This window comes from Oncorhynchus gorbuscha, linkage group LG14 (assembly GCF_021184085.1).
Source record: "Oncorhynchus gorbuscha isolate QuinsamMale2020 ecotype Even-year linkage group LG14, OgorEven_v1.0, whole genome shotgun sequence".
Taxonomy (NCBI): domain Eukaryota; kingdom Metazoa; phylum Chordata; class Actinopteri; order Salmoniformes; family Salmonidae; genus Oncorhynchus; species Oncorhynchus gorbuscha.
The window spans coordinates 81,474,840-81,501,702 of record NC_060186.1 but is presented as its reverse complement, the minus strand read 5'-3'; the positions used below and the strand labels follow the sequence as shown (position 1 = coordinate 81,501,702).

The following is a 26,863-nucleotide window of genomic DNA, read 5'->3' as shown; positions in this document are numbered from 1 at the left end:
AGTTTTTCTATTGGTGTGTTCCAAACATGGAGGCGGATCTTGCCCGAGCACCTCTGGTCAAAAACAAGTACCGTGCACTGTACCAACTGGAGGACGTGCTGAGTTGTTTTTAAAAAATACTACTAATTTACTATTATTTAAACATGAGGAGAATTACTGCTGCAAATGGACGGGTTTAGATAGCATTCAGGGCACTCTATGTTGATCCGGTAAGTGATTAATACTGCGAATCAATCAATCATCAGATTCAGATATGAATCAATATCTCAATTAGTTCATACCCTGTGCACATCGACTCGGTGTTTGGCACCACGTGTAATATATCTACGTTATCATTACTCAGTACTTATTTGTATGATTACGTGGTATTACTTATTATTTCTCTATTTTCTCTCTCTCTCTCTCTCTGCGTTTCTGGGAAGAGCCCGTCAGTAAGCATTTCACTGTTAAGTCTACACCTGTTGTTTACCAAGCATGTGGCGAATAAAATGCGGTTTGATGTCATCCCGAGTCGAGACGTTGTAGTCCAGGGTAGCCTAATGTTTTGGAACGGGACTGTACTAGTTTACTCTTGTCTATCCTCTTCAAAAGGTACGTGGAACGTCTTGTCAACAACGCAGCCGAAGTTACGCACTGGCCCGCATAGTTTATTTTGAAGGAGATCTCGAGTATGTTGCCCAGCCAGACCAGTAAGAGGTAAAGGAGACTGGTGTCGAGACCAGTGTGTTGTGAACAACATTAGCGTGAGCAACAATAGTGGAATCCGTGTTTCGCCTTAAAAAAATTAAAAATAAAGTCCCCCTTTGGAACTGATACGAACAAATAAAATGGTGTAATCATGCCACATAATAAACTATATTGGAATGGTATTATATAAATGCAACAAAATACAATAATTAGTTAATTTGACACAAAAATGTAAAAAAAAATGGTTGAAATCACACTGGATGTATAAATTGCAATGGGGACATACTCATATTGCAATATACAACCTTACAAATATTACTGTCGTTAGCTCTTGTTGCGGGCCTTTAACCGTGGGAAATCTCCTCACAACTCAGTCCATTGTGCCTATTTCTTACATTCATATTGCATTATACAGCCTTACAAATATTACTGTCGTTAGCTCTTGTTGCGGGCCTTTAACCGTGGGAAATCTCCTCACAACTCAGTCCATTGTGCCTATTCCTTACATATTGCAATGTACAACCTTCCCTATGGATCTTGGGTCCATGAAATGGGGAATCAGCCCACTCACTGACCCCCGGCCCCCCCGCAGATCACAATTCCAAAGCCTTGACACAATAATTACGTGTCGTGGTTCTTTAACTGTGGGAAAAGCTACAACCCTTCAGGTTTATTCTGTGGAGAGGTCTGCTACTGGCTACTGCCGGCGTACACTGTAAATATAATCATCTGGTCCGTCTATAACCCGCGAGACACATTTTCTGTGAGTTGTATTTGATGTTGTACACATTGGTGGTTAACAGCTGAAATGCAGTATACAGACAAAATGCAAAAAAAGGAGATTTAGACGGGAGAAAATGAAGAGCGATCAAGGCCGTCTCCAGTCAGCCTCAAATAACCATCATATAACCTATAATAACATCGTATAACCATTAATAACACCATGTAACCATTAATAACACCATGTAACCATTAATAACACCATGTAACCATTAATAACACCATGCAACCATTAATAACACCATGTGACCATTAATAACCATCATATAACCATTAATAACATCATGTAACTATTAATAACCATCATGTAACCATTAATAACACCATGTAACCATTAATAACACAATGTAACCATTAATAACATCATGTAACCATTAATAACACCATGTAACCATTAATAACACAATGTAACCATTAATAACACCATGTAACCATTAATAACACCATGTAACCATTAATAACACCATGTAACCATTAATAACACCATGCAACCATTAATAACACCATGTAACCATTAATAACACCATGTAACCATTAATAACGCCATGTAACCATTAATAACACCATGTGACCATTAATAACACCATGTAACCATTAATAACCATCATATAACCTATAATAACATCGTATAACCATTAATAACACCATGTAACCATTAATAACACCATGTAACCATTAATAACACAATTTAACCATTAATAACACCATGTAACCATTAATACCCATCATATAACCATTAATAACATCATGTAACCATTAATAACCATCATATAACCTATAATAACACCATGTAACCATTATTAACATCCGTGTAACCTATAGTAACCATCCTGTAACCTATAGCAACCATCCTGTAACCTATAGTAACCATCCTGTAACCTATAATAACATCCCTGTAACCTATAATAACATCCCTGTAACCTATAGTAACCATCCTGTAACCTATAATAACATCCCTGTAACCAATTCAATTCAAGGGATTTATTGGCATGGGAAACATGTGTTAACATTGCCAAAGCAAGTGAGGTAGATAATATATAAAGTGAAATAAACAATAAAAATTAACAGTAGACATCACACATCCATGAGTTGTATTTGATGTTGTACACATTGGTGGTTAACAGCTGAAATGCAGTATACAGACAAAATGCAGAAAAAGAGATTTAGACGGGAGAAAATGAAGAGCGATCAAGGCCGTCTCCAGTCAGCCTCAAATAACCATCATATAACCTATAATAACATCATATAACCATTAATAACACCATGTAACCATTAATAACACCATGTAACCATTAATAACACCATTTAACCATTAATAACAACATGTAACCATTAATAACACCATGTAACCATTAATAACACCATGTAACCATTAATAACACCATGTAACCATTAATAACCATTATATAACCATTAATAACATCATGTAACTATTAATAACCATCATGTAACCATTAATAACCATCATGTAACCATTAATAACCATCATATAACCTATAATAACGTCATGTAACCATTAATAACATCATGTAACCATTAATAACCATCATGTAACCATTAATAAACATCATGTAACCATTAATAACCATCATATAACCTATAATAACACCATGTAACCATTATTAACATCCGTGTAACCTATAGTAACCATCCTGTAACCTATAGTAAGCATCCTGTAACCTATAGTAACCATCCTGTAACCTATAGTAACCATCCTGTAACCTATAATAACATCCCTGTAACCTATAGTAACCATCCTGTAACCTATAGTAACCATCCTGTAACCTATAATAACATCCCTGTAACCTATAGTAACATCCCTGTAACCTATAGTAACCATCCTGTAACCTATAATAACACCCCTGTAACCTATAGTAACATCCCTGTAACCTATAATAACATCCCTGTAACCTATAGTAACATCCCTGTAACCTATAGTAACCATCCTGTAACCTATAGTAATATCCCTGTAACCTATAGTAACCATCCTGTAACCTATAGTAACATCCCTGTAACCTATAGTAACCATCCTGTAACCTATAATAACCATCCTGTAACCTATAATAACATCCCTGTAACCTATATTAACATCCCTGTAACCAAATCAAATCAAATCAAATTTATTTATATAGCCCTTCTTACATCAGGTCATATCTCAAAGTGCTGTACAGAAACCCAGCCTAAAACCCCAAACAGCAAACAATGCAGGTGTAAAAGCACGGTGGCTAGGAAAAACTCCCTAGAAAGGCCAAAACCTAGGAAGAAACCTAGAGAGGAACCAGGCTATGTGGGGTGGCCAGTCCTCTTCTGGTTGTGCCGGGTAGAGATTATAACAGAACATGACGAAGATGTTCAAATTTTCATAAATGACCAGCATGGTCAAATAATAATAAGGCAGAACAGTTGAAACTGGAGCAGCAGCACAGTCAGGTGAACTGGGGACAGCAAGGAGCCATCATGTCAGGTAGTCCTGGGGCACGGTCTTAGGGCTCAGGTCCTCCGAGAGAGAGAAAGAAAGAGAGAATTAGAGAGAGCATATGTGGGGTGGCCAGTCCTCTTCTGGCTGTGCCGGGTGGAGATTATAACAGAACGTGGCCAAGATGTTCAAATGTTCATAAATGACCAGCATGGTTGAATAATAGTAAGGCAGAACAGTTGAAACTGGAGCAGCAGCATGGCCAGGTGGACTGGGGACAGCAAGGGGTCATCATGTCAGGTAGTCCTGGGACATGGTCCTAGGGCCCAGGCCAGTTGAAACTGGAGCAGCAGCATGGCCAGGTGGACTGGGGACAGCAAGGAGTCATCATGTCAGGTAGTCCTGGGGCATGGTCCTAGGGCTCAGGTCCTCCGAGAGAGAGAAAGAAAGAGAGAAGGAGAGAATTAGAGAACGCACACTTAGATTCACACAGGACACCGAATAGGACAGGAGAAGTACTCCAGATATAACAAACTGACCCTAGCCCCCGACACATAAACTACTGCAGCATAAATACTGGAGGCTGAGACAGGAGGGGTCAGGAGACACTGTGGCCCCATCCGAGGACACCCCCGGACAGGGCCAAACAGGAAGGATATAACCCCACCCACTTTGCCAAAGCACAGCCCCCATACCACTAGAGGGATATCTTCAACCACCAACTTACCATCCTGAGACAAGGCCGAGTATAGCCCACAAAGATCTCCGCCACGGCACAACCCAAGGGGGGGGGGGCGCCAACCCAGACAGGCTGACCACAACAGTGAATCAACCCACCCAGGTGACGCACCCCCCCAGGGACGGCATGAGAGAGCCCCAGCAAGCCAGTGACTCAGCCCCCGTAACAGGGTTAGAGGCAGAGAATCCCAGTGGAAAGAGTGGAACCGGCCAGGCAGAGACAGCAAGGGTGGTTCGTTGCTCCAGAGCCTTTCCGTTCACCTTCCCACTCCTGGGCCAGACTACACTCAATCATATGACCCACTGAAGAGATGAGTCTTCAGTAAAGACTTAAAGGTTGAGACCGAGTTTGCGTCTCTGACATGGGTAGGCAAGACCGTTCCATAAAAATGGAGCTCTATAGGAGAAAGCCCTGCCTCCAGCTGTTTGCTTAGAAATTCTAGGGACAATTAGGAGGCCTGCGTCTTGTGACCATAGCGTACGTGTAGGTATGTACGGCAGGACCAAATCAGAGAGGTAGGTAGGAGCAAGCCTATGTAATGCTTTGTAAGTTAGCAGTAAAACCTTGAAATCAGCCCTTGCTTTGACAGGAAGCCAGTGTAGAGAGGCTAGCACTGGAGTAATATGATCAAATTTTTGGGTTCTAGTCAGGATTCTAGCAGCCGTATTTAGCACTAACTGAAGTTTATTTAGTGCTTTATCCGGGTAGCTGGAAAATAGAGCATTGCAGTAGTCTAACCTAGAAGTGACAAAAGCATGGATTAATTTTTCTGCATCATTTTTGGACAGAAAGTTTCTGATTTTTGCAATGTTACGTAGATGGAAAAAAGCTGTCCTCGAAATGGTCTTGATATGTTCTTCAAAAGAGAGATCAGGGTCCAGAGTAACGCTGAGGTCCTTCACAGTTTTATTTGAGACGACTGTACAACCATTAAGATTAATTGTCAGATTCAACTGAAGATCTCTTTGTTTCTTGGGACCTAGAACAAGCATCTCTGTTTTGTCCGAGTATAATAGTAGAAAGTTTGCAGCCATCCACTTCCTTATGTCTGAAACACATGCTTCTAGCGAGGGCAATTTTGGGGCTTCACCATGTTTCATTGAAATGTACAGCTGTGTGTCATCCGCATAGCAGTGAAAGTTTACATTATGTTTTCGAATAACATCCCCAAGAGGTAAAATATATAGTGAAAACAATAGTGGTCCTAAAACAGAACCTTGAGGAACACCGAAATTTACAGTTGATTTGTCAGAGGACAAACCATTCACAGAGACAAACTGATATCTTTCCGACAGATAAGATCTAAACCAGGCCAGAACATGTCCCTGTAGACCAATTTGGGTTTCCAATCTCTCCAAAAGAATGTGGTGATCGATGGTATCAAAAGCAGCACTAAGGTCTAGGAGCACGAGGACAGATGCAGAGCCTCGGTCCGATGCCATTAAAATGTCATTTACCACCTTCACAAGTGCCGTCTCAGTGCTATGATGGTGTCTAAAACCAGACTGAAGCATTTCGTATACATTGTTTGTCTTCAGGAAGGCAGTGAGTTGCTGCGCAACAGCCTTCTCTAAATTTTTTGAAAGGAATGGAAGATTCGATATAGGCCGATAGTTTTTTATATTTTCTGGGTCAAGGTTTGGCTTTTTCAAGAGAGGCTTTATTACTGCCACTTTTAGTGAGTTTGGTACACATCCAGTGGATAGAGAGCCATTTATTATGTTCAACATAGGAGGGCCAAGCACAGGAAGCAGCACTTTCAGTAGTTTAGTTGGAATAGGGTCTGGTATACAGCTTGAAGGTTTAGAGGCCATGATTATTTTCATCATTGTGTCAAGAGATATAGTACTAAAACACTTGAGCGTCTCTCTTGATCCTAGGTCCTGGCAGAGTTGTGCAGACTCAGGACAACTGAGGTTTGGAGGAATACGCAGGTTTAAAGAGGAGTCCGTAATTTGCTTTCTAATGATCATAATCTTTTCCTCAAAGAAGTTCATGAATTTATCACTGCTAAAGTGAAAGTCATCCTCTCTTGGGGAATGCTGCTTTTTAGTTAGCTTTGCCACAGTATCAAAAAGGAATTTCGGATTGTTGTTATTTTCCTCAATTAAGTTAGACAAATAGGATGATCGAGCAGCAGTAAGGGCTCTTCGGTAGTGCACGGTACCGTCCTTCCAAGCTAGTCGGAAGACTTCCAGTTTGGTGTGGCGCCATTTCCGTTCCAATTTTCTGGAAGCTTGCTTCAGAGCTCGGGTATTTTCTGTGTACCAGGGAGCTAGTTTCTTATGAGACATTTTTTTAGTTTTTAGCGGTGCAACTGCATCAAGGGTATTGCGCAAGGTTAAATTGAGATCCTCAGTTAGGTGGTTAACGGATTTTTGTCCTCTGGCGTCCTTGGGTAGGCAGAGGGAGTCTGGAAGGGCATCAAGGAATCTTTGTGTTGTCTGTGAATTTATAGCACGACTTTTGATGTTCCTTGGTTGGGGTCTGAGCAGATTATTTGTTGCAATTGCAAACGTAATAAAATGGTGGTCTGATAGTCCAGGATTATGAGGAAAAACATTAAGATCCACAACATTTATTCCATGGGACAAAACTAGGTCCAGCGTATGACTGTGACAGTGAGTGGGTCCAGAGACATGTTGGACAAAACCCACTGAGTCGATGATGGCTCCGAAAGCCTTTCGGAGTGGGTCTGTGGACTTTTCCATGTGAATATTAAAGTCACCAAAGATTAGAATATTATCTGCAATGACTACAAGGTCCGATAGGAATTCAGGGAACTCAGTGAGGAACGCTGTATATGGCCCAGGAGGCCTGTAAACAGTAGCTATAAAAAGTGATTGAGTAGGCTGCATACATTTCATGACTAGAAGCTCAAAAGACGAAAACGTCATTTTTTTTTTTGTAAATTGAAATTTGCTATCGTAAATGTTAGCAACACCTCCGCCTTTGCGGGATACACGGGGGATATGGTCACTAGTGTAGCCAGGAGGTGAGGCCTCATTTAACACAGTAAATTCATCAGGCTTAAGCCATGTTTCAGTCAGGCCAATCACATCAAGATTATGATCAGTGATTAGTTCATTGACTATAATTGCCTTTGAAGTAAGGGATCTAACATTAAGTAGCCCTATTTTGAGATATGAGGTATCATGATCTCTTTCAGTAATGACAGGAATGGAGGGGGTCTTTATCCTAGGGAGATTGCTAAGGCGAACACCGCCATGTTTAGTTTTGCCCAACCTAGGTCGAGGCACAGACACAGTCTCAATGGGGATAGCTGAGCTGACTACACTAACTATGCTAGTGGCAGACTCCACTAATCTGGCAGGCTGGCTAATAGCCTGCTGCCTGGCCTGCACCCTATTTCATTGTGGAGCTAGAGGAGTTAGAGCCCTGTCTATGTTGGTAGATAAGATGAGAGCACCCCTCCAGCTAGGATGGAGTCCATCACTCCTCAGCAGGTCAGGCTTGGTCCTGTTTGTGGGTGAGTCCCAGAAAGAGGGCCAATTATCTACAAATTCTATCTTTTGGGAGGGGCAGAAAACAGTTTTCAACCAGCGATTGAGTTGTGATACTCTGCTGTAGAGCTCATCACTCCCCCTAACTGGTAGGGGGCCAGAGACAATTCCTCGATGCCGACACATCTTTCTAGCTGTTATGCACGCAGAAGCTATGTTGCGCTTGGTGATCTCTGACTGTTTCATCCTAACATCGTTGGTGCCGACGTGGATAACAATATCTCTATACTCTCTACACTCGCCAGTTTTAGCTTTAGCCAGCACCATCTTCCTAACCTATAACCTATAGTAACCATCCCTGTAACCTATAGTAACCATCCCTGTAACCTATAATAACCATCCTGTAACCTATAGTAACATCCCTGTAACCTATAGTAACCATCCTGTAGCCTATAATAACATCCCTGTAACCTATAGTAACCATCCTGTAGCCTATAATAACATCCCTGTAACCTATAGTAACCATCCTATAGCCTATAATAACATCCCTGTAACCTATAATAACATCCCTGTAACCCATAGTAACATCCCTGTAACCTATAGTAACCATCCTGTAACCTATAGTAACCATCCTGTAACCTATAGTAACATCCCTGTTACCTATAGTAACATCCCTGTAATCTATAGTAACATCCCTGTAACCTATAGTAACCATCCTGTAACCTATTCCCTATATAGTGCACTACTTTAGACCAGAGCCCTATTCCCTATATAGTGCACTACTTTAGACCAGAGCCCGAAGGCTTTGTGTTGTTCTGGATGGCCCGAAAGCTGTGTGTTGTTCTGGATGGCCCGAAGGCTGTGTGTTGTTCTGGATGGCCCGAAAGCTGTGTGTTGTTCTGGATGGCCCGAAAGCTGTGTGTTGTTCTGGATGGCCCGAAGGCTGTGTGTTGTTCTGGATGGCCCCGATAACTAGCAGCAGCGATAACAAACTGCCATGTGGTGAATCGTGTGGCTCATTTCAGCTCATTTGATCTTGTTCTTGATACCATGTCTTGTTTTTAAATCAAATCTAAATGTATTTGTCACATACACATGGTTAGCAGATGTTAATGCGAGTGTAGCGAAATTCTTGCGAAATACTTCGAGGTGTTTTGACTGATGTCACGTCATTTACTTATGTAAATGAGATATTTCTGTATTTAATTTTCAATAATTCTAAGAACCTGTTTTCACTTTGTCATTATGGGGAATTGTGATGTCATTATGGGGTATTGTGATGTCATTATGGGGTATTGTGATGTCATTATGGGGTATTGTGATGTCATTATGGGGAATTGTGATGTCATTATCAGAATTGTGTGTAGAATTAATTTTGAATTCAGGGTGTAACACCACAAAATGTGGAATAAGTCAAGGGGGGTCTGAATAATTTCTTGAAGGCCCTGTATATAGTTAATGCCCGTAATCGTCTTCTTCAGCCTGAAAGCTGTAGTTCTGTAAATATACGATTGATAGCAGAATAAAAATAAAATAAATGGTTGTGCCTGTGTAGCAGATGCAGATTTCTGAAACTCAATACTCAGCCTGATGTGACACCCCTTGTGTAAATTAAGGCCTTTTTCAGTGGCGCACGGGTTGGAACTCTTGAGGGTTGGAACTCTTGAGGGTTGGAACTCTTGAGGGTTGGAACTCTTGAGGGTTGGAACTCTTGATGGTTGGAACTCTTGATGGTTGGAACTCTTGAGGGTTGGAACTCTTGAGGGTTGGAACTCTTGAGGGTTGGAACTCTTGAGGGTTGGAACTCTTGAGGGTTGGAACTCTTGAGGGTTGGAACTCTTGATGGTTGGAACTCTTGAGGGTTGGAACTCTTGAGTTGGAACTCCTGAGGGTTGGAACTCTTGATGGTTGGAACTCCTGAGTTGGAACTCTTGATGGTTGGAACTCTTGATGGTTGGAACTCTTGAGGGTTAGAACTCTTGAGGGTTGGAACTTCTGAGTTGGAACTCTTGAGGGTTGGAACTCTTGATGGTTGGAACTCCTGAGTTGGAACTCTTGAGGGTTAGAACTCTTGAGGGTTGGAACTCCTGAGTTGGAACTCTTGAGGGTTGGAACTCTTGATGGTTGGAACTCTTGATGGTTGGAACTCTTGATGGTTGGTACTCTTGAGGAGGGCGGCATTGTGAATTGGGAGATGTGGTTCTACAGCGTGCTGTCCATCTGTGTATTGATGACGATGATGATGAGATGTTATATGTTCATCCTCCTCTTCTCTCTCCCACCTTCCCCCGACCCCAGAGTCAGTAGGAGGTGATGAATCCCCCAGCTGAGATGTCTCCTCCCACCGCCCCTGTCGCCACAGAGACACGGAGCATGACCTCTGACCCGTCCCACCTCGGAACTCTGGGTTGTAATGTCCGACTGAAGGCAGCCACACCTAACAGCACAGGTACAGAGTCGCACACACACACACACACACACACACACACACACACACACACACACACACACACACACACACACACACACACACACACACACACACACACACACACACACACACACACACACACACACACACACACACACTCCCACCCGTAGCTGCTGTATCCCCTGTATATAGCCTCCACGTTGACTCTGTACCGGTACCCCCTGTATATAGCCTCCACATTGACTCTGTACCGGTACCCCCTGTATATAGCCTCCACATTGACTCTGTACCGGTACCCCCCTGTATATAGCCTCCACATTGACTCTGTACTGGTACCCCCTGTATATAGCCTCCACATTGACTCTGTAGTGGTACCCCCTGTATATAGCCTCCACATTGACTCTGTACTGGTATCCCCTGTATATAGCCTCCACATTGACTCTGTACTGGTACTCCCTGTATATAGCCTCCACATTGACTCTGTACAGGTACCCCCTGTATATAGCCTCCACATTGACTCTGTACCATAACACCCTGTATATAGCCTCCACATTGACTCTGTACCGGTACCCCCTGTATATAGCCTCCACATTGACTCTGTACCAGTACCCCCTGTATATAGCCTCCACATTGACTCCGTACCGTAATACCCTGTATATAGCCTCCACATTGACTCTGTACCGGTACCCCCTGTATATAGCCTCCACATTGACTCTGTACCGGTACACCCTGTATATAGCCTCCACATTGACTCTGTACCGTAATACCCTGTATATAGCCTCCACATTGACTCTGTACCCTAACACCCTGTATATAGCCTCCACATTGACTCTGTACCGGTACCCCCTGTATATAGCCTCCACATTGACTCTGTACCGGTACCCCCTGTATATAGCCTCCACATTGACTCTGTACCGGTACTCCCTGTATATAGCCTCCACGTTGACTCTGTACCATAACACCCTGTATACAGCCTCCACATTGACTCTGTACCGTAATATCCCGTATATAGCCTCCACATTGACTCTGTACCGTAACACCCTGTATATAGCCTCCACATTTACTCTGTATCGTAACACCCTGTATATAGCCTCCACATTGACTCTGAACCATAACCCCTGTATATAGCCTCCACATTGACTCTGAACCATAACCCCTGTATATATCCTTGCTATTGTTATTTTACTGTGAGGTCTACTACACCTGTTGTATTCAGCATTTCACTGTAAGGTCTACTACACCTGTTGTATTCAGCATTTCACTGTAAGGTCTACTACACCTGTTGTATTCAGCATTTCACTGTAAGGTCTACTACACCTGTTGTATTCAGCATTTCACTGTAAGGTCTACTACACCTGTTGTATTCAACATTTCACTGTAAGGTCTACTACACCTGTTGTATTCAGCATTTCACTGTAAGGTCTACTACACCTGTTGTATTCAGCATTTCACTGTAAGGTCTACTACACCTGTTGTATTCAGCATTAAAAAAAAACTAAAAATTATATTGTGCAAATATTGTACAATCCAGGTGTGCAAAGCTCTTTAGAGACTTACCCAGAAAGAATCTCAGCTGTAATCACTCTTAGAGACTTACCCAGAAATACTCACGGCTGTAATCACTATCACTCTTAGAGACTTACCCAGAAAGACTCACAGCTGTAATCACTCTTAGAGACTTACCCAGAAAGACTCACAGCTGTAATCACTCTTAGAGACTTACCCAGAAATACTCACGGCTGTAATCACTATCACTCTTAGAGACTTACCCAGAAATACTCACGGCTGTAATCACTATCACTCTTAGAGACTTACCCAGAAAGACTCACGGCTGTAATCACTATCACTCTTAGAGACTTACCCAGAAAGACTCACGGCTGTAATCACTCTTAGAGACTCACCCAGAAAGACTCACGGCTGTAATCACTATCACTCTTAGAGACTTACCCAGAAAGACTCACAGCTGTAATCACTCTTAGAGACTTACCCAGAAAGACTCACAGCTGTAATCACTCTTAGAGACTTACCCAGAAATACTCACGGCTGTAATCACTATCACTCTTAGAGACTTACCCAGAAAGACTCACGGCTGTAATCACTCTTAGAGACTCACCCAGAAAGACTCACGGCTGTAATCACTATCACTCTTAGAGACTTACCCAGAAAGACTCACGGCTGTAATCACTCTTAGAGACTCACCCAGAAAGACTCACGGCTGTAATCGCTCTTAGAGACTTACCCAGAAAGACTCACGGCTGTAATCACTCTTAGAGACTCACCCAGAAATACTCACGGCTGTAATCACTATCACTCTTAGAGACTTACCCAGAAAGACTCACGGCTGTAATCACTATCACTCTTAGAGACTTACCCAGAAAGACTCACGGCTGTAATCACTATCACTCTTAGAGACTTACCCAGAAAGACTCACGGCTGTAATCACTATCACTCTTAGAGACTTACCCAGAAATACTCACGGCTGTAATCACTATCACTCTTAGAGACTTACCCAGAAAGACTCACGGCTGTAATCACTCTTAGAGACTCACCCAGAAAGACTCACGGCTGTAATCACTATCACTCTTAGAGACTTACCCAGAAAGACTCACGGCTGTAATCACTCTTAGAGACTCACCCAGAAAGACTCACGGCTGTAATCGCTCTTAGAGACTTACCCAGAAAGACTCACGGCTGTAATCGCTCTTAGAGACTTACCCAGAAAGAGTCACAGCTGTAATCACTCTTAGAGACTCACCCAGAAAGACTCACGGCTGTAATCACTCTTAGAGACTTACCCAGAAAGACATGTATTGACTCAGGTGTGTGAATATTTTGTTAATGGACTGTTAATGAAAAATAACAATTTAATCCATTTTAATCCCACTTGTCAACGAATTGTGGGAAAATCCCAGGGGGTGTTAAGTACTTTATGATGATTTATGACTTTATGCAATACCATGCTAAACTATGAAGTTTGATTAACAAATTACATACACAGAAATATCACTATGTGGTTTCTATGGTAGGAACAACAGTTTCCCAAACCTCTCCTCTGTGTGTGCGTGTGTGTGTGTGTGCGCGTGTGTGTGTGTGTGTGGGTGTGTGTGTGTGCGCGTGTGCGTGTGTGTGCGTGCGTGTGTGTGTGCGCGTGTGTGTATGTGTGCGTGTGCGTGCGTGCGCGCGTGTGTGTGTGTGTGTGTGTGTGTAACCATATCAGGGAGTGTGTGTTGTGTATCAGTTAGTGTGTTATCCGGTGTTCTCTCGTCCTGCCTGGCACAGGTGATAGCGCTATCACACACACACACACACACACACACACACACACACACACACACACACACACACACACACACACACACACACACACACACACACACACACACACACACACACACACACACACACACACACACACACACACTGAGGAGAGGTTTGCTCGGTCTTGACACAGCGGTATTAGTCTGTGTGTTTACCTATGGCCTGTTAACCCTTCTACTGTGTGTGTGTGTGTGTGTGTGTGTGTGTGTGTGTGTGTGTGTGTGTGTGTGTGTGTGTGTGTGTGTGTGTGTGTGTGTGTGTGTGTGTGTGTGTGTGTGTGTGTGCGCGCGCGCGTGTGCGTGCGTGTGTGTGTGCGTGCGTACTTATGGCCTGTTAAATCTTCCCCTACTGTGTCGGTAAGACGGCTTTAGTCCAGGAATCTGGGGAGGGGAATTTTAACATGAATTAACAAGAGGAATAACCTTTTCCAAGCCATGTCAAACCTGTCCTCAGGACACCCAGACATGTCAAACCTGTCCTCCAGGACACCCAGACATGTCAAACCTGTCCTCCAGGACACCCAGACATGTCAAACCTGTCCTCCAGGACACCCAGACATGTCAAACCTGTCCTCAAAACCCCCAGACATGTCAAACCTCTCCTCAAAACCCCCAGACATGTCAAACATTTACATTACATTTACATTTAAGTCATTTAGCAGACGCTCTTATCCAGAGCGACTTACAAATTGGTGCATTCACCTTATGACATCCAGTGGGACAGTCACTTAACAATAGTGCATCTAAAACTTAGGGGGGGTGGGGTGAGAGGGATTACTTAACCTATCCTAGGTATTCCTTAAAGAGGTGGGGTTTCAGGTGTCTCCGGAAGGTGGTGATTGACTCCGCTGTCCTGGCGTCGTGAGGGAGTTTGTTCCACCATTGGGGGGCCAGGGCAGCGAACAGTTTTGACTGGGCTGAGCGGGAGCTGTACTTCCTCAGTGGTAGGGAGGCGAGCAGGCCAGAGGTGGATGAACGCAGTGCCCTTGTTTGGGTGTAGGGCCTGATCAGAGCCTGGAGGTACTGAGGTGCCGTTCCCCTCACAGCTCCGTAGGCAAGCACCATGGTCTTGTAGCGGATGCGAGCTTCAACTGGAAGCCAGTGGAGAGAACGGAGGAGCGGGGTGACGTGAGAGAACTTGGGAAGGTTGAACACCAGACGGGCTGCGGCGTTCTGGATGAGTTGAAGGGTTTAATGGCACAGGCAGGAGCCCAGCCAACAGCGAGTTGCAGTAATCCAGACGGGAGATGACAAGTGCCTGGATTAGGACCTGCGCCGCTTCCTGTGTGAGGCAGGGTCGTACTCTGCGGATGTTGTAGAGCATGAACCTACAGGAACGGGCCACCGCCTTGATGTTAGTTGAGAACGACAGGGTGTTGTCCAGGATCACACCAAGGTTCTTGGCGCTCTGGGAGGAGGACACAGTGGAGTTGTCAACCGTGATGGCGAGATCATGGAACGGGCAGTCCTTCCCCGGGAGGAAGAGCAGCTCCGTCTTGCCGAGTTCAGCTTGAGGTGGTGATCCGTCATCCACACTGATATGTCTGCCAGACATGCAGAGATGCGATTCGCCACCTGGTCATCAGAAGGGGAAAGGAGAAGATTAATTGTGTGTCGTCTGCATAGCAATGATAAGAGAGACCATGTGAGGTTATGACAGAGCCAAGTGACTTGGTGTATAGCGAGAATAGGAGAGGGCCAAGAACAGAGCCCTGGGGGACACCAGTGGTGAGAGCGCGTGGTGAGGAGACAGATTCTCGCCACGCCACCTGGTAGGAGCGACCTGTCAGGTAGGACGCAATCAAGCGTGGGCCGCGCCGGAGATGCCCAACTCGGAGAGGGTGGAGAGGAGGATCTGATGGTTCACAGTATCGAAGGCAGCCGATAGATCTAGAAGGATGAGAGCAGAGGAGAGAGAGTTAGCTTTAGCAGTGCGGAGCGCCTCCGTGATACAGAGGAGAGCAGTCTCAGTTGAATGACTAGTCTTGAAACCTGACTGATTTGGATCAAGAAGGTCATTCAGAGAGAGATAGCGGGAGAGCTGGCCAAGGACGGCACGTTCAAGAGTTTTGGAGAGAAAAGAAAGAAGGGATACTGGTCTGTAATTGTTGACATCGGAGGGATCGAGTGTAGGTTTTTTCAGAAGGGGTGCAACTCTCGCTCTCTTGAAGACGGAAGGGACGTAGCCAACGGTCAGGGATGAGTTGATGAGCGAGGTGAGGTAAGGGAGAAGGTCTCCGGAAATGGTCTGGAGAAGAGAGGAGGGGATAGGGTCAAGCGGGCAGGTTGTTGGGCGGCCGGCCGTCACAAGACGCGAGATTTCATCTGGAGAGAGAGGGGAGAAAGAGGTCAGAGCATAGGGTAGGGCAGTGTGAGCAGAACCAGCGGTGTCGTTTGACTTAGCAAACGAGGATCGGATGTCGTCGACCTTCTTTTCAAAATGGTTGACGAAGTCATCTGCAGAGAGGGAGGAGGGGGGGGGCGGAGGATTCAGGAGGGAGGAGAAGGTGGCAAAGAGCTTCCTAGGGTTAGAGGCAGAAGCTTGGAATTTAGCGTGGTAGAAAGTGGCTTTAGCAGCAGAGACAGAGGAGGAAAATGTAGAGAGGAGGGAGTGAAAGGATGCCAGGTCCGCAGGGAGGCGAGTTTTCCTCCATTTCCGCTCGGCTGCCCGGAGCCCTGTTCTGTGAGCTCGCAATGAGTCATCGAGCCACGGAGCGGGAGGGGAGGACCGAGCCGGCCTGGAGGATAGGGGACATAGAGAGTCAAGGGATGCAGAGAGGGAGGAGAGGAGGGTTGAGGAGGCAGAATCAGGAGATAGGTGGGAGAAGGTTTGAGCGGAGGGAAGAGATGATAGGATGGAAGAGAGAGAGTAGCGGGGGAGAGAGAGCGAAGGTTGGGACGGCGCGATACCATCCGAGTAGGGGCAGTGTGGGAGGTGTTGGATGAGAGCGAGAGGGAAAAGGATACAAGGCAGTGGTCGGAGACTTGGAGGGGAGTTGCAATGAGGTTAGTGGAAGAACAGCATCTAGTAAAGATGAGGTCGAGCGTATTGCCTGCCTTGTGAGTAGGGGGAAGGTGAGAGGGTGAGGTCAAAAGAGGAGAGGAGTGGAAAGAAGGAGGCAGAGAGGAAAGAGTCAAAGGTAGACGTGGGGAGGTTAAAGTCGCCCAGAACTGTGAGAGGTGAGCCGTCCTCAGGAAAGGAGCTTATCAAGGCATCAAGCTCATTGATGAACTCTCCGAGGGAACCTGGAGGGCGATAAATGATAAGGATGTTAAGCTTGAAAGGGCTAGTGACTGTGACAGCATGGAATTCAAAGGAGGCGATAGACAGATGGGTAAGGGGAGAAAGAGAGAATGACCACTTGGGAGAGATGAGGATCCCGGTGCCACCACCCCGCTGACCAGACGCTCTCGGGGTGTGCGAGAACACGTGGGCGGACGAAGAGAGAGCAGTAGGAGTAGCAGTGTTGTCTGTGGTGATCCATGTTTCCGTCAGGGCCAAGAAGTCGAGGGACTGGAGGGAGGCATGGGCTGAGATGAACTCTGCCTTGTTGACCGCAGATTGGCAGTTCCAGAGGCTACCGGAGACCTGGAACTCCACGTGGGTCGTGCGCGCTGGGACCACCAGAGTAGGGTGGCCGCGGCCACGCGGTGAGGAGCGTTTGTATGGTCTGTGCAGAGAGGAGAGAACAGGGATAAACCGACACATAGTTGACAGGCTACAGAAGAGGCTACGCTAATGCAAAGGAGATTGGAATGACAAGTGGACTACACGTCTCGAATGTTCAGAAAGTTAAGCTACGTAGCAAGAATCTTATTGACTAAAATGATTAAAATGATACAGTACTGCTGAAGTAGGCCAGCTGGCAGTGGGTGCGTTGTTGACACTACACTAATCAAGTCGTTCCGTTGAGTGTAATAGTTTCTGCAGTGTTGCTATTCGGGGGCTAGCAGGCTAGCTAGCAGTGTTGTTTACGTTACGTTGCGTTAAAAGAACGACAATAGATGGCTAGCGAACCTAGAAAATCAGACTACACAATTATCTTTGATACAAAGACCTATGTAGCTAGCTAAGTAGCTAGCTACGATCAAACAAATCAAACCGTTGTACTGTAATGAAAATGAAGTGAAAATGTGATACAACCTGTGAATGCACCGGGTAGTTGAGTTCTATACAGAAGACGTTGGCTAGCGTTGGCTAGCTGTTGGCTAGCTAGCAGAGTCACCTACGTTAAGGACGACAAATAGCTGGCTAGCTAACCTCGGTAAATTAAGATAATCACTCTAAGACTACACACTCTAAACCTAAACAACACAATTATCTTGGATACGATGATACGATGATACGAAGACAGCAAAGACAGCTATGTAGCTAGCTGACACTAAACTAATCAAGTCGTTCAGTTGAGTGTAACAGTTTCTCCAGTGCAGCTAATCAGTGGACGTTAGCTAGCTGGCTAGTGAAGACTAGTGAAGACTACGTTAGGACGGCGAAATACGATAATTACGCAATTATCTTTTGATACAAAGACGGCTATGTAGCTAGCTGAGAAGAAATTGCTAAGATAAGACAAATCAAACCGTTGTGATATAATGAAATATAATGAAAAAGTTATACTACCCGTTGGAGCGACGTGCAGATGCGACCACTCGCTCCAACCGGAGCCTCTCCTCAGGACCCCCAGACATGTCAAACCTCTCCTCAGGACCCACAGACATGTCAAACCTGTCCTCCAGGACACCCAGACATAACAGACCTCTTCCCAGGACCCCCAGAAATGTCAAACCTCTCCTCGGGAACCCCAGACATGTCAAACCTCTCCCCAGGGCCCCCAGACATGTCAAACCTCTCCCCAGGACCCCCAGACATGTCAAACCTCTCCTCAAGACCCCCAGACATGTCAAACCTCTCCTCAGGACCCCCAGACATGTCAAACCTCTCCTCAGGACCCCCAGACATGTCAAACCTCTTCTCGGGGACCCCCCCAGACATGTCAAACCTCTCCTCAAGACCCCCAGACATGTCAAACCTCTCCTCAGGACCCCCAGACATGTCAAACCTCTTCTCGGGGACCCCCCAGACATGTCAAACCTCTTCTCGGGGACACCCAGACATGTCAAACCTCTCCTCGGGACCCCCAGACATGTCAAATCTCTCCTCAGGACCCCCAGATGTGTCAAACCTCTCCTCAGGACCCCCAGACATGTCACACCAGACATGTCAAACCTCTCCTCAGGACCTCCAGACATGTCAAACCTCTTCTCAGGTCCCCCAGACATGTCACACCAGACATGTCAAACCTCTCCTCAGGACCACCAGACATGTTAAACCTCTTCTCCAGGACCCCCAGACATGTCAAACCTCTCCTCAAGACCCCAAGACATGTCACACCAGACATGTCAAACCTGTCCTCCAGGACCCCCAGACATGTCAAACCTCTCCTCAGGACCCCCAGATATGTCAAACCTCTCCTCAGGACCCCCAGACATGTCAAACTTCTCCTCAGGACCCCCAGACATGTCAAACCTCTTCTCGGGGACACCCAGACATGTCAAACCTCTTCTCGGGAACCCCCCAGACATGTCAAACCTCTTCTCGGGGACACCCAGACATGTCAAACCTCTCCTCGAGACCCCCAGACATGTCAAACCTCTTCTCGGGGACACCCAGACATGTCAAACCTCTCCTCGAGACCCCCAGACATGTCAAACCTCTCCTCAGGACCCCCAGATGTGTCAAACCTCTCCTCAGGACCCCCAGACATGTCACACCTCTTCTCTGGGACCCCAAGACATGTCACACCTCTTCTCTGGGACCCCCAGACATGTCAAACCTCTTCTCAGGACCCCCAGACATGTCAAACCTCTTCTCAGGACCCCCAGACATGTCAAACCTCTCCTCAGGACCCCCAGACATGTCAAACCTCTCCTCAGGACCCCCAGACATGTCAAACCTCTTCTCGGGGACACCCAGACATGTCAAACCTCTTCTCGGGGACCCCCCAGACATGTCAAACCTCTTCTCAGGACCCCCAGACATGTCAAACCTCTCCTCAGGACCCCGAGACATGTCACACCAGACATGTCAAACCTCTCCCCAGGACCCCAGACATGTCAAACCTCTCCCCAGGGCCCCCAGACGTGTCAAACCTCTCCCCAGGACCCCCAGACATGTCAAACCTCTCCTCAGGACCTCCACACATGTCAAACCTCTCCTCAGGACCCCCAGACATGTCAAACCTCTCCTCAGGACCCCCAGACATGTCAAACCTCTTCTCGGGAACCCCCCCAGACATGTCAAACCTCTCCTCAAGACCCCCAGACATGTCAAACCTCTCCTCAGGACCCCCAGACATGTCAAACCTCTTCTCGGGGACCCCCCAGACATGTCAAACCTCTTCTCGGGACACCCAGACATGTCAAACCTCTCCTCGGGACCCCCAGACATGTCAAACCTCTCCTCAGGACCCCCAGATGTGTCAAACCTCTCCTCAGGACCCCCAGACATGTCACACCAGACATGTCAAACCTCTCCTCAATACCCCAAGACATGTCACCCCAGACATGTCAAACCTCTCCCCAGGACCCCCAAACATGTCACACCTCTTCTCTGGGACCCCCAGACATGTCACACCTCTTCTCGGGACCCCCAGACATGTCAAACCTCTTCTCTGGGACCCCCAGACAGTTGTTTCAAACCTGTCCTCGGTTGTTTCAAACCTGTCCTCGGTTGTAGCCCTGAGCTCTGCATATGAATATATATCCATATCCATATGAATGTTTAAAAAACCCATCAGACTCTCCTGGTTAAATAAACCATATTAATGTCTCAGCAGACTCTCCTGGTTAAATAAACCACTCAGCAGACTCTCCTGGTTAAATAAACCATATTCATGTCTCAGCAGACTCTCCTGGTTAAATAAACCACTCAGCAGACTCTCCTGGTTAAATAAACCATATTAATGTCTCAGCAGACTCTCCTGGTTAAATAAACCATATTAATGTCTCAGCAGACTCTCCTGGTTAAATAAACCATATTAATGTCTCAGCAGACTCTCCTGGTTAAATAAACCATATTAATGTCTCAGCAGACTCTCCTGGTTAAATAAACCATATTAATGTCTCAGCAGACTCTCCTGGTTAAATAAACCATATTAATGTCTCAGTGGACTTTCCTGGTGTCACGCCCTGACCATAGAGAGCCTTTGTTTCTCTATGGTAGATCAGGGCGTGACTGGGGGGTATTCTAGTTTATTATTTCTATGTGGGGTTCTAGTTTATTATTTCTATGTTGGTGATTTTGTATGGTTCCCAATTAGAGGTGGCTGGTAATCGTTGTCTCTAATTGGGGATCATATTTAAGTAGTTATTGTTCCCACTTGTGTTTGTGGGATATTATTTTGTGTTTTGTGCATGTGCACCACGTAGTCACGTTTCATTGGTCGTTTATTGATTTATTGTTTTTCAATAAGAAATGATGTGGAACTCAACAGCCGCCGTGGTCCGTCTCTCCACACGTACGTGACACCTCGCTAAATTAACCATATAAACTCAACAGCCGCCGTGGTCCGTCTCTCCACACGTACGTGACACCTCGCTAAATTAACCATATAAACTCAACAGCCGCCGTGGTCCGTCTCTCCACACGTACGTGACACCTCGCTAGATTAACCATATAAACTCAGCAGAAAAAAGAAACGTTCCCTCACTGTCAACTCCGTTTTATTTTCAGTAAACTTAACATGTAAATATTTGTATAAACATAACAAAATTAAACAACTGAGACATAAACTGAACAAATTCCACAGACACGTGACTGACAGAAATTGAATAATGTGTCCCTGAACAAAGGGGGGTCAAAATAAAAAGTAACAGTCAGTATCTGGTGTGGCCACCAGCTGCATTAAGTACTGCAGTGCATCTCCTCCTCATGGATTGTACCAGATTTGCCAGTTCCTTTTGTGAGATGTTACCCCACTCTTCCACCAAGGCACCGGCAAGCTCCCAAACATTTATGGGGGGCCCTAGCCCTCACCCTCCAATCTAACAGGTCCCAGACGTGCTCAATGGGATTGAGATCCGGGCTCTTCGCTGACTATGGCAGTACACTGACATTCCTGTCTTGCAGGAAATCACACACAGAACGAGCAGTATGGCTGGTGGCATTGTCATGCTGGAGGGTCATGTCAGGATGAGCTTGCAGGAAGGGTACCAGATGAGGGAGGAGGATGTCTTCCCTGTAACGCAGTTTTGAGATTGCCTGCAATGACAATGAGCTCAGTCCGATGATGCTGTGACACACCGCTCCAGACCATGATGGACCCTCCACCTCCAAGTCGATCCCGCTCCAGAGTACAGGCCTCGGTGTAACGCTCATTCCTTCGACGATCAAAGCAAATCCGACCATCACCCCTGGTGAGACAAAACCACGACTTGTCAGTGAAGAGCACTTTTTGCCAGTCCTGTCTGGTCCAGCGACGGTGGGTTTGTGCCGTAGGCGACGTTGTTGCTAGTGATGTCTGGTGAGGACCTGCCTTACAACAGGCCTACAAGCCCTCAATCCATCCTCTCTCAGCCTATTGCGGACAGTCTGAGCACTGATGGAGGGATTGTGTGTTCCTGGTGTAACTCGGGCAGTTGTTGTTGCCATCCTGTACCTGATGTTCGGATCTACAGATCCTGTGCAGATGTTGTTTCACGTGGTTTGTCACTGCGAGGACGATCAGCTGTCCGTCCTGTCTCCCTATAGCGCTGTCTTAGGCGTCTCACAGTACGGACATTGCAATTTATTTCCCTGGCCACATCTGCAGTCCTCATGCCTCCTTGCAGCATGCCTAAGGCACGTTCACACAGATGAGCAGGGACCCTGGGCATCTTTCTTTGGGTGTTTTTCCGAGTCAGTAGAAAGGCCTCTTTAGTGTCCTAAGTTTTTCATAACTGTGACCTTAATTGCCTACCGTCTGTAAGCTGTTCCACAGGTGCATGTTCATTAATTGTGTTTAAACCCTTTACAACGAAGATCTGTGGCATTATTTGGATTTCTACGACTGATCTTTGACAGACAGGGTCCTATAAAAAGGACATGTCTCAGTGGAGACATTTAGCCCTCCTGGCTAAATAAACCATATAAATGAATGAAGTGATGTTTTGATATACAACAGAATGTTTGTAATAATAATAGTGACCGCTGAAAGATTTTTTTTTCATGCTCTTTAGTCAAATATTGTTTAATTTCTCCCTTCTCTCCCCTCCTCCCTCCCTTCAGGTTGTACCTGGCTGGTTGTCCTAGCAGCGATAGCTGCGTCTCTCAGTGGCTTGATGTTGGGCTATGAATTAGGCCTGACCTCCGGGGTCCTGCTCCAGCTAAGGGGTATCCTCTCTCTGTCATGCCGGGAACAGGAGCTCCTGGTGGGGTCTCTGCTGCTGGGCTGTCTGGTGATCTCCATTGTTGGAGGCTGGGGCCTGGACCGCTACGGACGGCGCTGGTCCATGCTTCTGTCCGGAGGCCTGGTGGCTGGGGGTACCTTGCTACTACTGCTCCCGGCCTCGCTCACCACGCTGTCGCTCGGCCGCGCCGTGGTTGGCATGGGGACAGCGCTGTCGGGTACGGCGGCGTGCATGTACATAGCAGAGATTGCGCCACGGGAGCGCCGTGGGTTGTTAGTGACACTGTACGAGCTGATGGTGGTTGTCGGGGTATTGCTAGGTTTCGGGTGTAGCTACGCATTCTCTGCGCTGCCTAATGGGTGGAGGTACACCTTCGGTCTTGTCCTCCCGCCAGCCGTTCTACAGGCTGCTGCCCTCGTCCTCCTCCCACCCAGCCCGCGCTTCCTCGTTGCCAGGGGCGACTCGGCGCGGGCCAAGGAGGTGCTGGTCCGTCTGAGGGGCGTGGCCAGCAGGGAGACCGTGGAGGAGGAGCTACGGGGCATCCAGGCGGGGCTTAAGGAGGAAGCGGAGCACGGTTTCCGAGAGCTGTTCAGCGACAAGGCTAACCTGCGCCGGCGATTGCTAACGGGCGTGGCTCTAGTGTTCCTGCAGCAGACTACGGGTCAGCCCAACCTCCTCTCGTACGCCTCGCCACTACTACGCAGCGTGGGTTTCCATAGCGATGCCGCCGCCAACCTCGCCTCTACGGGCTTCGGCGTAGTGAAAGTGGTGGGGACGGTTCCCGCCGTCCTGTTGGTCGACAGGGTCGGGCCCAAGAGCTTCCTGTGTGTCGGTGCGGTCGCCATGGGGATGTCGCTGGTGACACTAGGGGCGGTGACCTTGCAGAGCCACACCCATCTCACCAGCATATGCCAGAGCCCTGTGGGGCTGAACCACACCTACCAGGGGCGGGACTTAAACACTCCTTCCTCCGGATTGGACTATAACTCTTTTAAATTAATCACGCCCCCTCCTGGTGAGAGCCAATGGAATGGCAGTGACTCTGCGGAGGCTCTGGGGACTAAGAGAGAGGATGCTGGGATGGGGTCAGGGGTTAGGGGTCGGGGTCACGTGAAGTGGATCTCACTTGTCAGCCTCCTGGTGTATGTAGCTGCTTTCTCCTTCAGCCTCGGACCAAGTAAGAACACATGCACACACAATACTGTTGGGTCTCTGCCAGTGACTTAGAGTTCTTATCTCACATGACACCAATCATACAGACTGTTTTGGCTAGGAACGAGAGCGATGGAGAGAGAGAGGGAGAGAGAGAGAGAGGCACAGTGAGAGGGGAGAGAGAGAGAGAGAGAGGCACAGTGAGAGGGGAGAGAGAGAGAGAGGCACAGTGAGAGGGGAGAGAGAGAGAGAGAGAGGCACAGAGAGAGGGGAGAGAGGGGAGAGAGAGAGAGAGAGAGAGAGAGAGAGAGAGAGAGAGAGAGAGGCACAGAGAGAGGGGAGAGAGAGAGAGGCACAGAGAGAGGGGAGAGAGATGGAAAGAGAGAGAGAGAGAGAGGCACAGTGAGAGGGGAGAGAGAGAGAGAGAGAGAGGCACAGAGAGAGGGAGGAGAGAGAGAGAGAGAGGCACAGAGAGAGGGGAGAGAGAGAGGGCACAGAGAGAGGGGAGAGAGATGGAAAGAGAGAGAGAGAGAGAGAGAGAGAGAGAGGCACAGTGAGAGGGGAGAGAGAGAGAGAGAGAGAGGCACAGAGAGAGGGGAGAGAGGGTGAGAGAGAGAGAGAGAGAGAGAGAGAGAGAGAGAGAGAGAGAGAGAGAGAGAGAGAGAGAGAGAGAGAGAGCACATAGAGAGAGGAGAGAGAGAGAGAGGCACAGAGAGAGGGGAGAGAGAGAGAGGCACAGAGAGAGGCTAAAGACTAGCTCCACCTTTCTAACTTTATGTTGAACTGTTGTAGAGCCTGTTGTAGAGCCTGTTGTAGAGCCTGCTATAGGGCCTGTTGTAGAGCCTGCATTAGAGCCTGCTGTAGAGCCTGCTGTAGGGCCTGCTATAGAGCCTGCTGTAGAGCCTGCATTAGAGCCTGCTGTAGAGCCTGCATTAGAGCCTGCTGTAGAGCCTGCTGTAGAGCCTGCTGTAGGGCCTGCTATAGGGCCTGCATTAGAGCCTGCTGTACAGCCTGCTGTAGAGCCTGCTGTAGAGCCTGTTATAGAGCCTGCTGTAGAGCCTGTTGTAGAGCCTGCTGTAGAGCCTGCATTAGAGTCTGCTATAGAGCCTGCTATAGAGCCTGCTGTAGAGCCTGCTATAGAGCCTGCATTAGAGCCTGCTATAGAGCCTGCTGTAGAGCCTACTATAGAGCCTGCATTAGAGCCTGCTGTAGAGCCTGCTGTAGAGCCTGCTGTAGAGCCTGTTATAGAGCCTGCTGTAGAGCCTGTTGTAGAGCCTGCTGTAGAGCCTGCATTAGAGCCTGCTATAGAGCCTGCTATAGAGCCTGCTATAGAGCCTGCTATAGAGCCTGCTGTAGAGCCTGCATTAGAGCCTGCTGTAGAGCCTGCTGTAGAGCCTGCTGTAGAGCCTGTTGTAGAGCCTGCTGTAGAGCCTGCATTAAAGCCTGCTGTAGAGCCTGCTGTAGAGCCTGCATTAGAGCCTGCTGTAGAGTCTGCTGTCATAACTGTATGTGTCACATTCCCTTCCCTTCGAGATGTTTACATTGTACTTACGAGTCCTGTGTGTGTGTGTGTGTGTGTGTGTGTGTGTGTGTGTGTGTGTGTGTGTGTGTGTGTGTGTGTGTGTGTGTGTGTGTGTGTGTGTGTGTGTGTGTGTGTGTGTGTGTGTGTGTGTGTGTGTGTGTGTGTGTGTGTGCGCGTGCCTGTGTGTGTGTGTGTGTGCGCGTGCCTGTGTGTGTGTGTTTGTACTTGCTGTGTGTGTGTGTGTGTGTGTGTGTGTGTGTGTGTGTGTGTGTGTGTGTGTGTGTGTGTGTGTGTGTGTGTGTGTGTGCGCGTGCGCGTGCGTGTGCGTGTGCGTGTGCGTGTGCGTGCGTGCGTGTGCGTGTGCGTGTGCGTGTGCGTGTGCGTGTGTGTGTGTGTGTGTGTGTGTGTGTGTGTGTGTGTGCCTGTGTGTGCGTGCCTGTGTGTGTGTGTTGTTCCAGTGGTGTATGTGGTGCTGAGTGAGATCTTCCCTACAGGGGTCAGAGGTAAAGCCGTGTCTGTCGTGTCGGCTGTCAACTGGGCCACCAACCTCCTCATGTCCATGACCTTCCTCTCTGCCACAGGTACAGTATAGCTGAGGTACAGTACAGCTGAGGTACAGTACAGCTGAGGTACAGTACAGCTGAGGTACAGTACAGCTGAGGTACAGCTGAGGTACAGCTGAGGTACAGTACAGCTGAGGTACAGTACAGCTGAGGTACAGTACAGCTGAGGTGCAGCTGAGGTACAGTACAGCTGAGGTACAGTACAGCTGAGGTACAGTACAGCTGAGGTACAGCTGAGGTACAGTACAGCTGAGGTACAGTACAGCTGAGGTACAGTACAGCTGAGGTACAGCTGAGGTACAGTACAGCTGAGGTACAGCTGAGGTACAGTACAGCTGAGGTACAGCTGAGGTACAGTACAGCTGAGGTACAGCTGAGGTACAGTACAGCTGAGGTACAGTTGAG

General features: G+C 47.2%; 1 protein-coding gene across 1 annotated transcript; it reads left to right on the top strand.

The window, feature by feature from the left end:
• LOC123995749 (solute carrier family 2, facilitated glucose transporter member 12-like) lies at positions 1-26,555 on the top strand. The gene is made up of 4 exons (XM_046299422.1): positions 1-209; positions 10,385-10,535; positions 23,100-24,398; positions 26,354-26,555. The coding sequence occupies exons 2-4, from the start codon at positions 10,400-10,402 to the stop codon at positions 26,485-26,487; spliced, it is 1,569 nt and encodes a 522-aa protein (XP_046155378.1). The 5' UTR covers positions 1-209; positions 10,385-10,399; the 3' UTR covers positions 26,488-26,555.
• Positions 26,556-26,863: the final 308 nt, after the last annotated feature.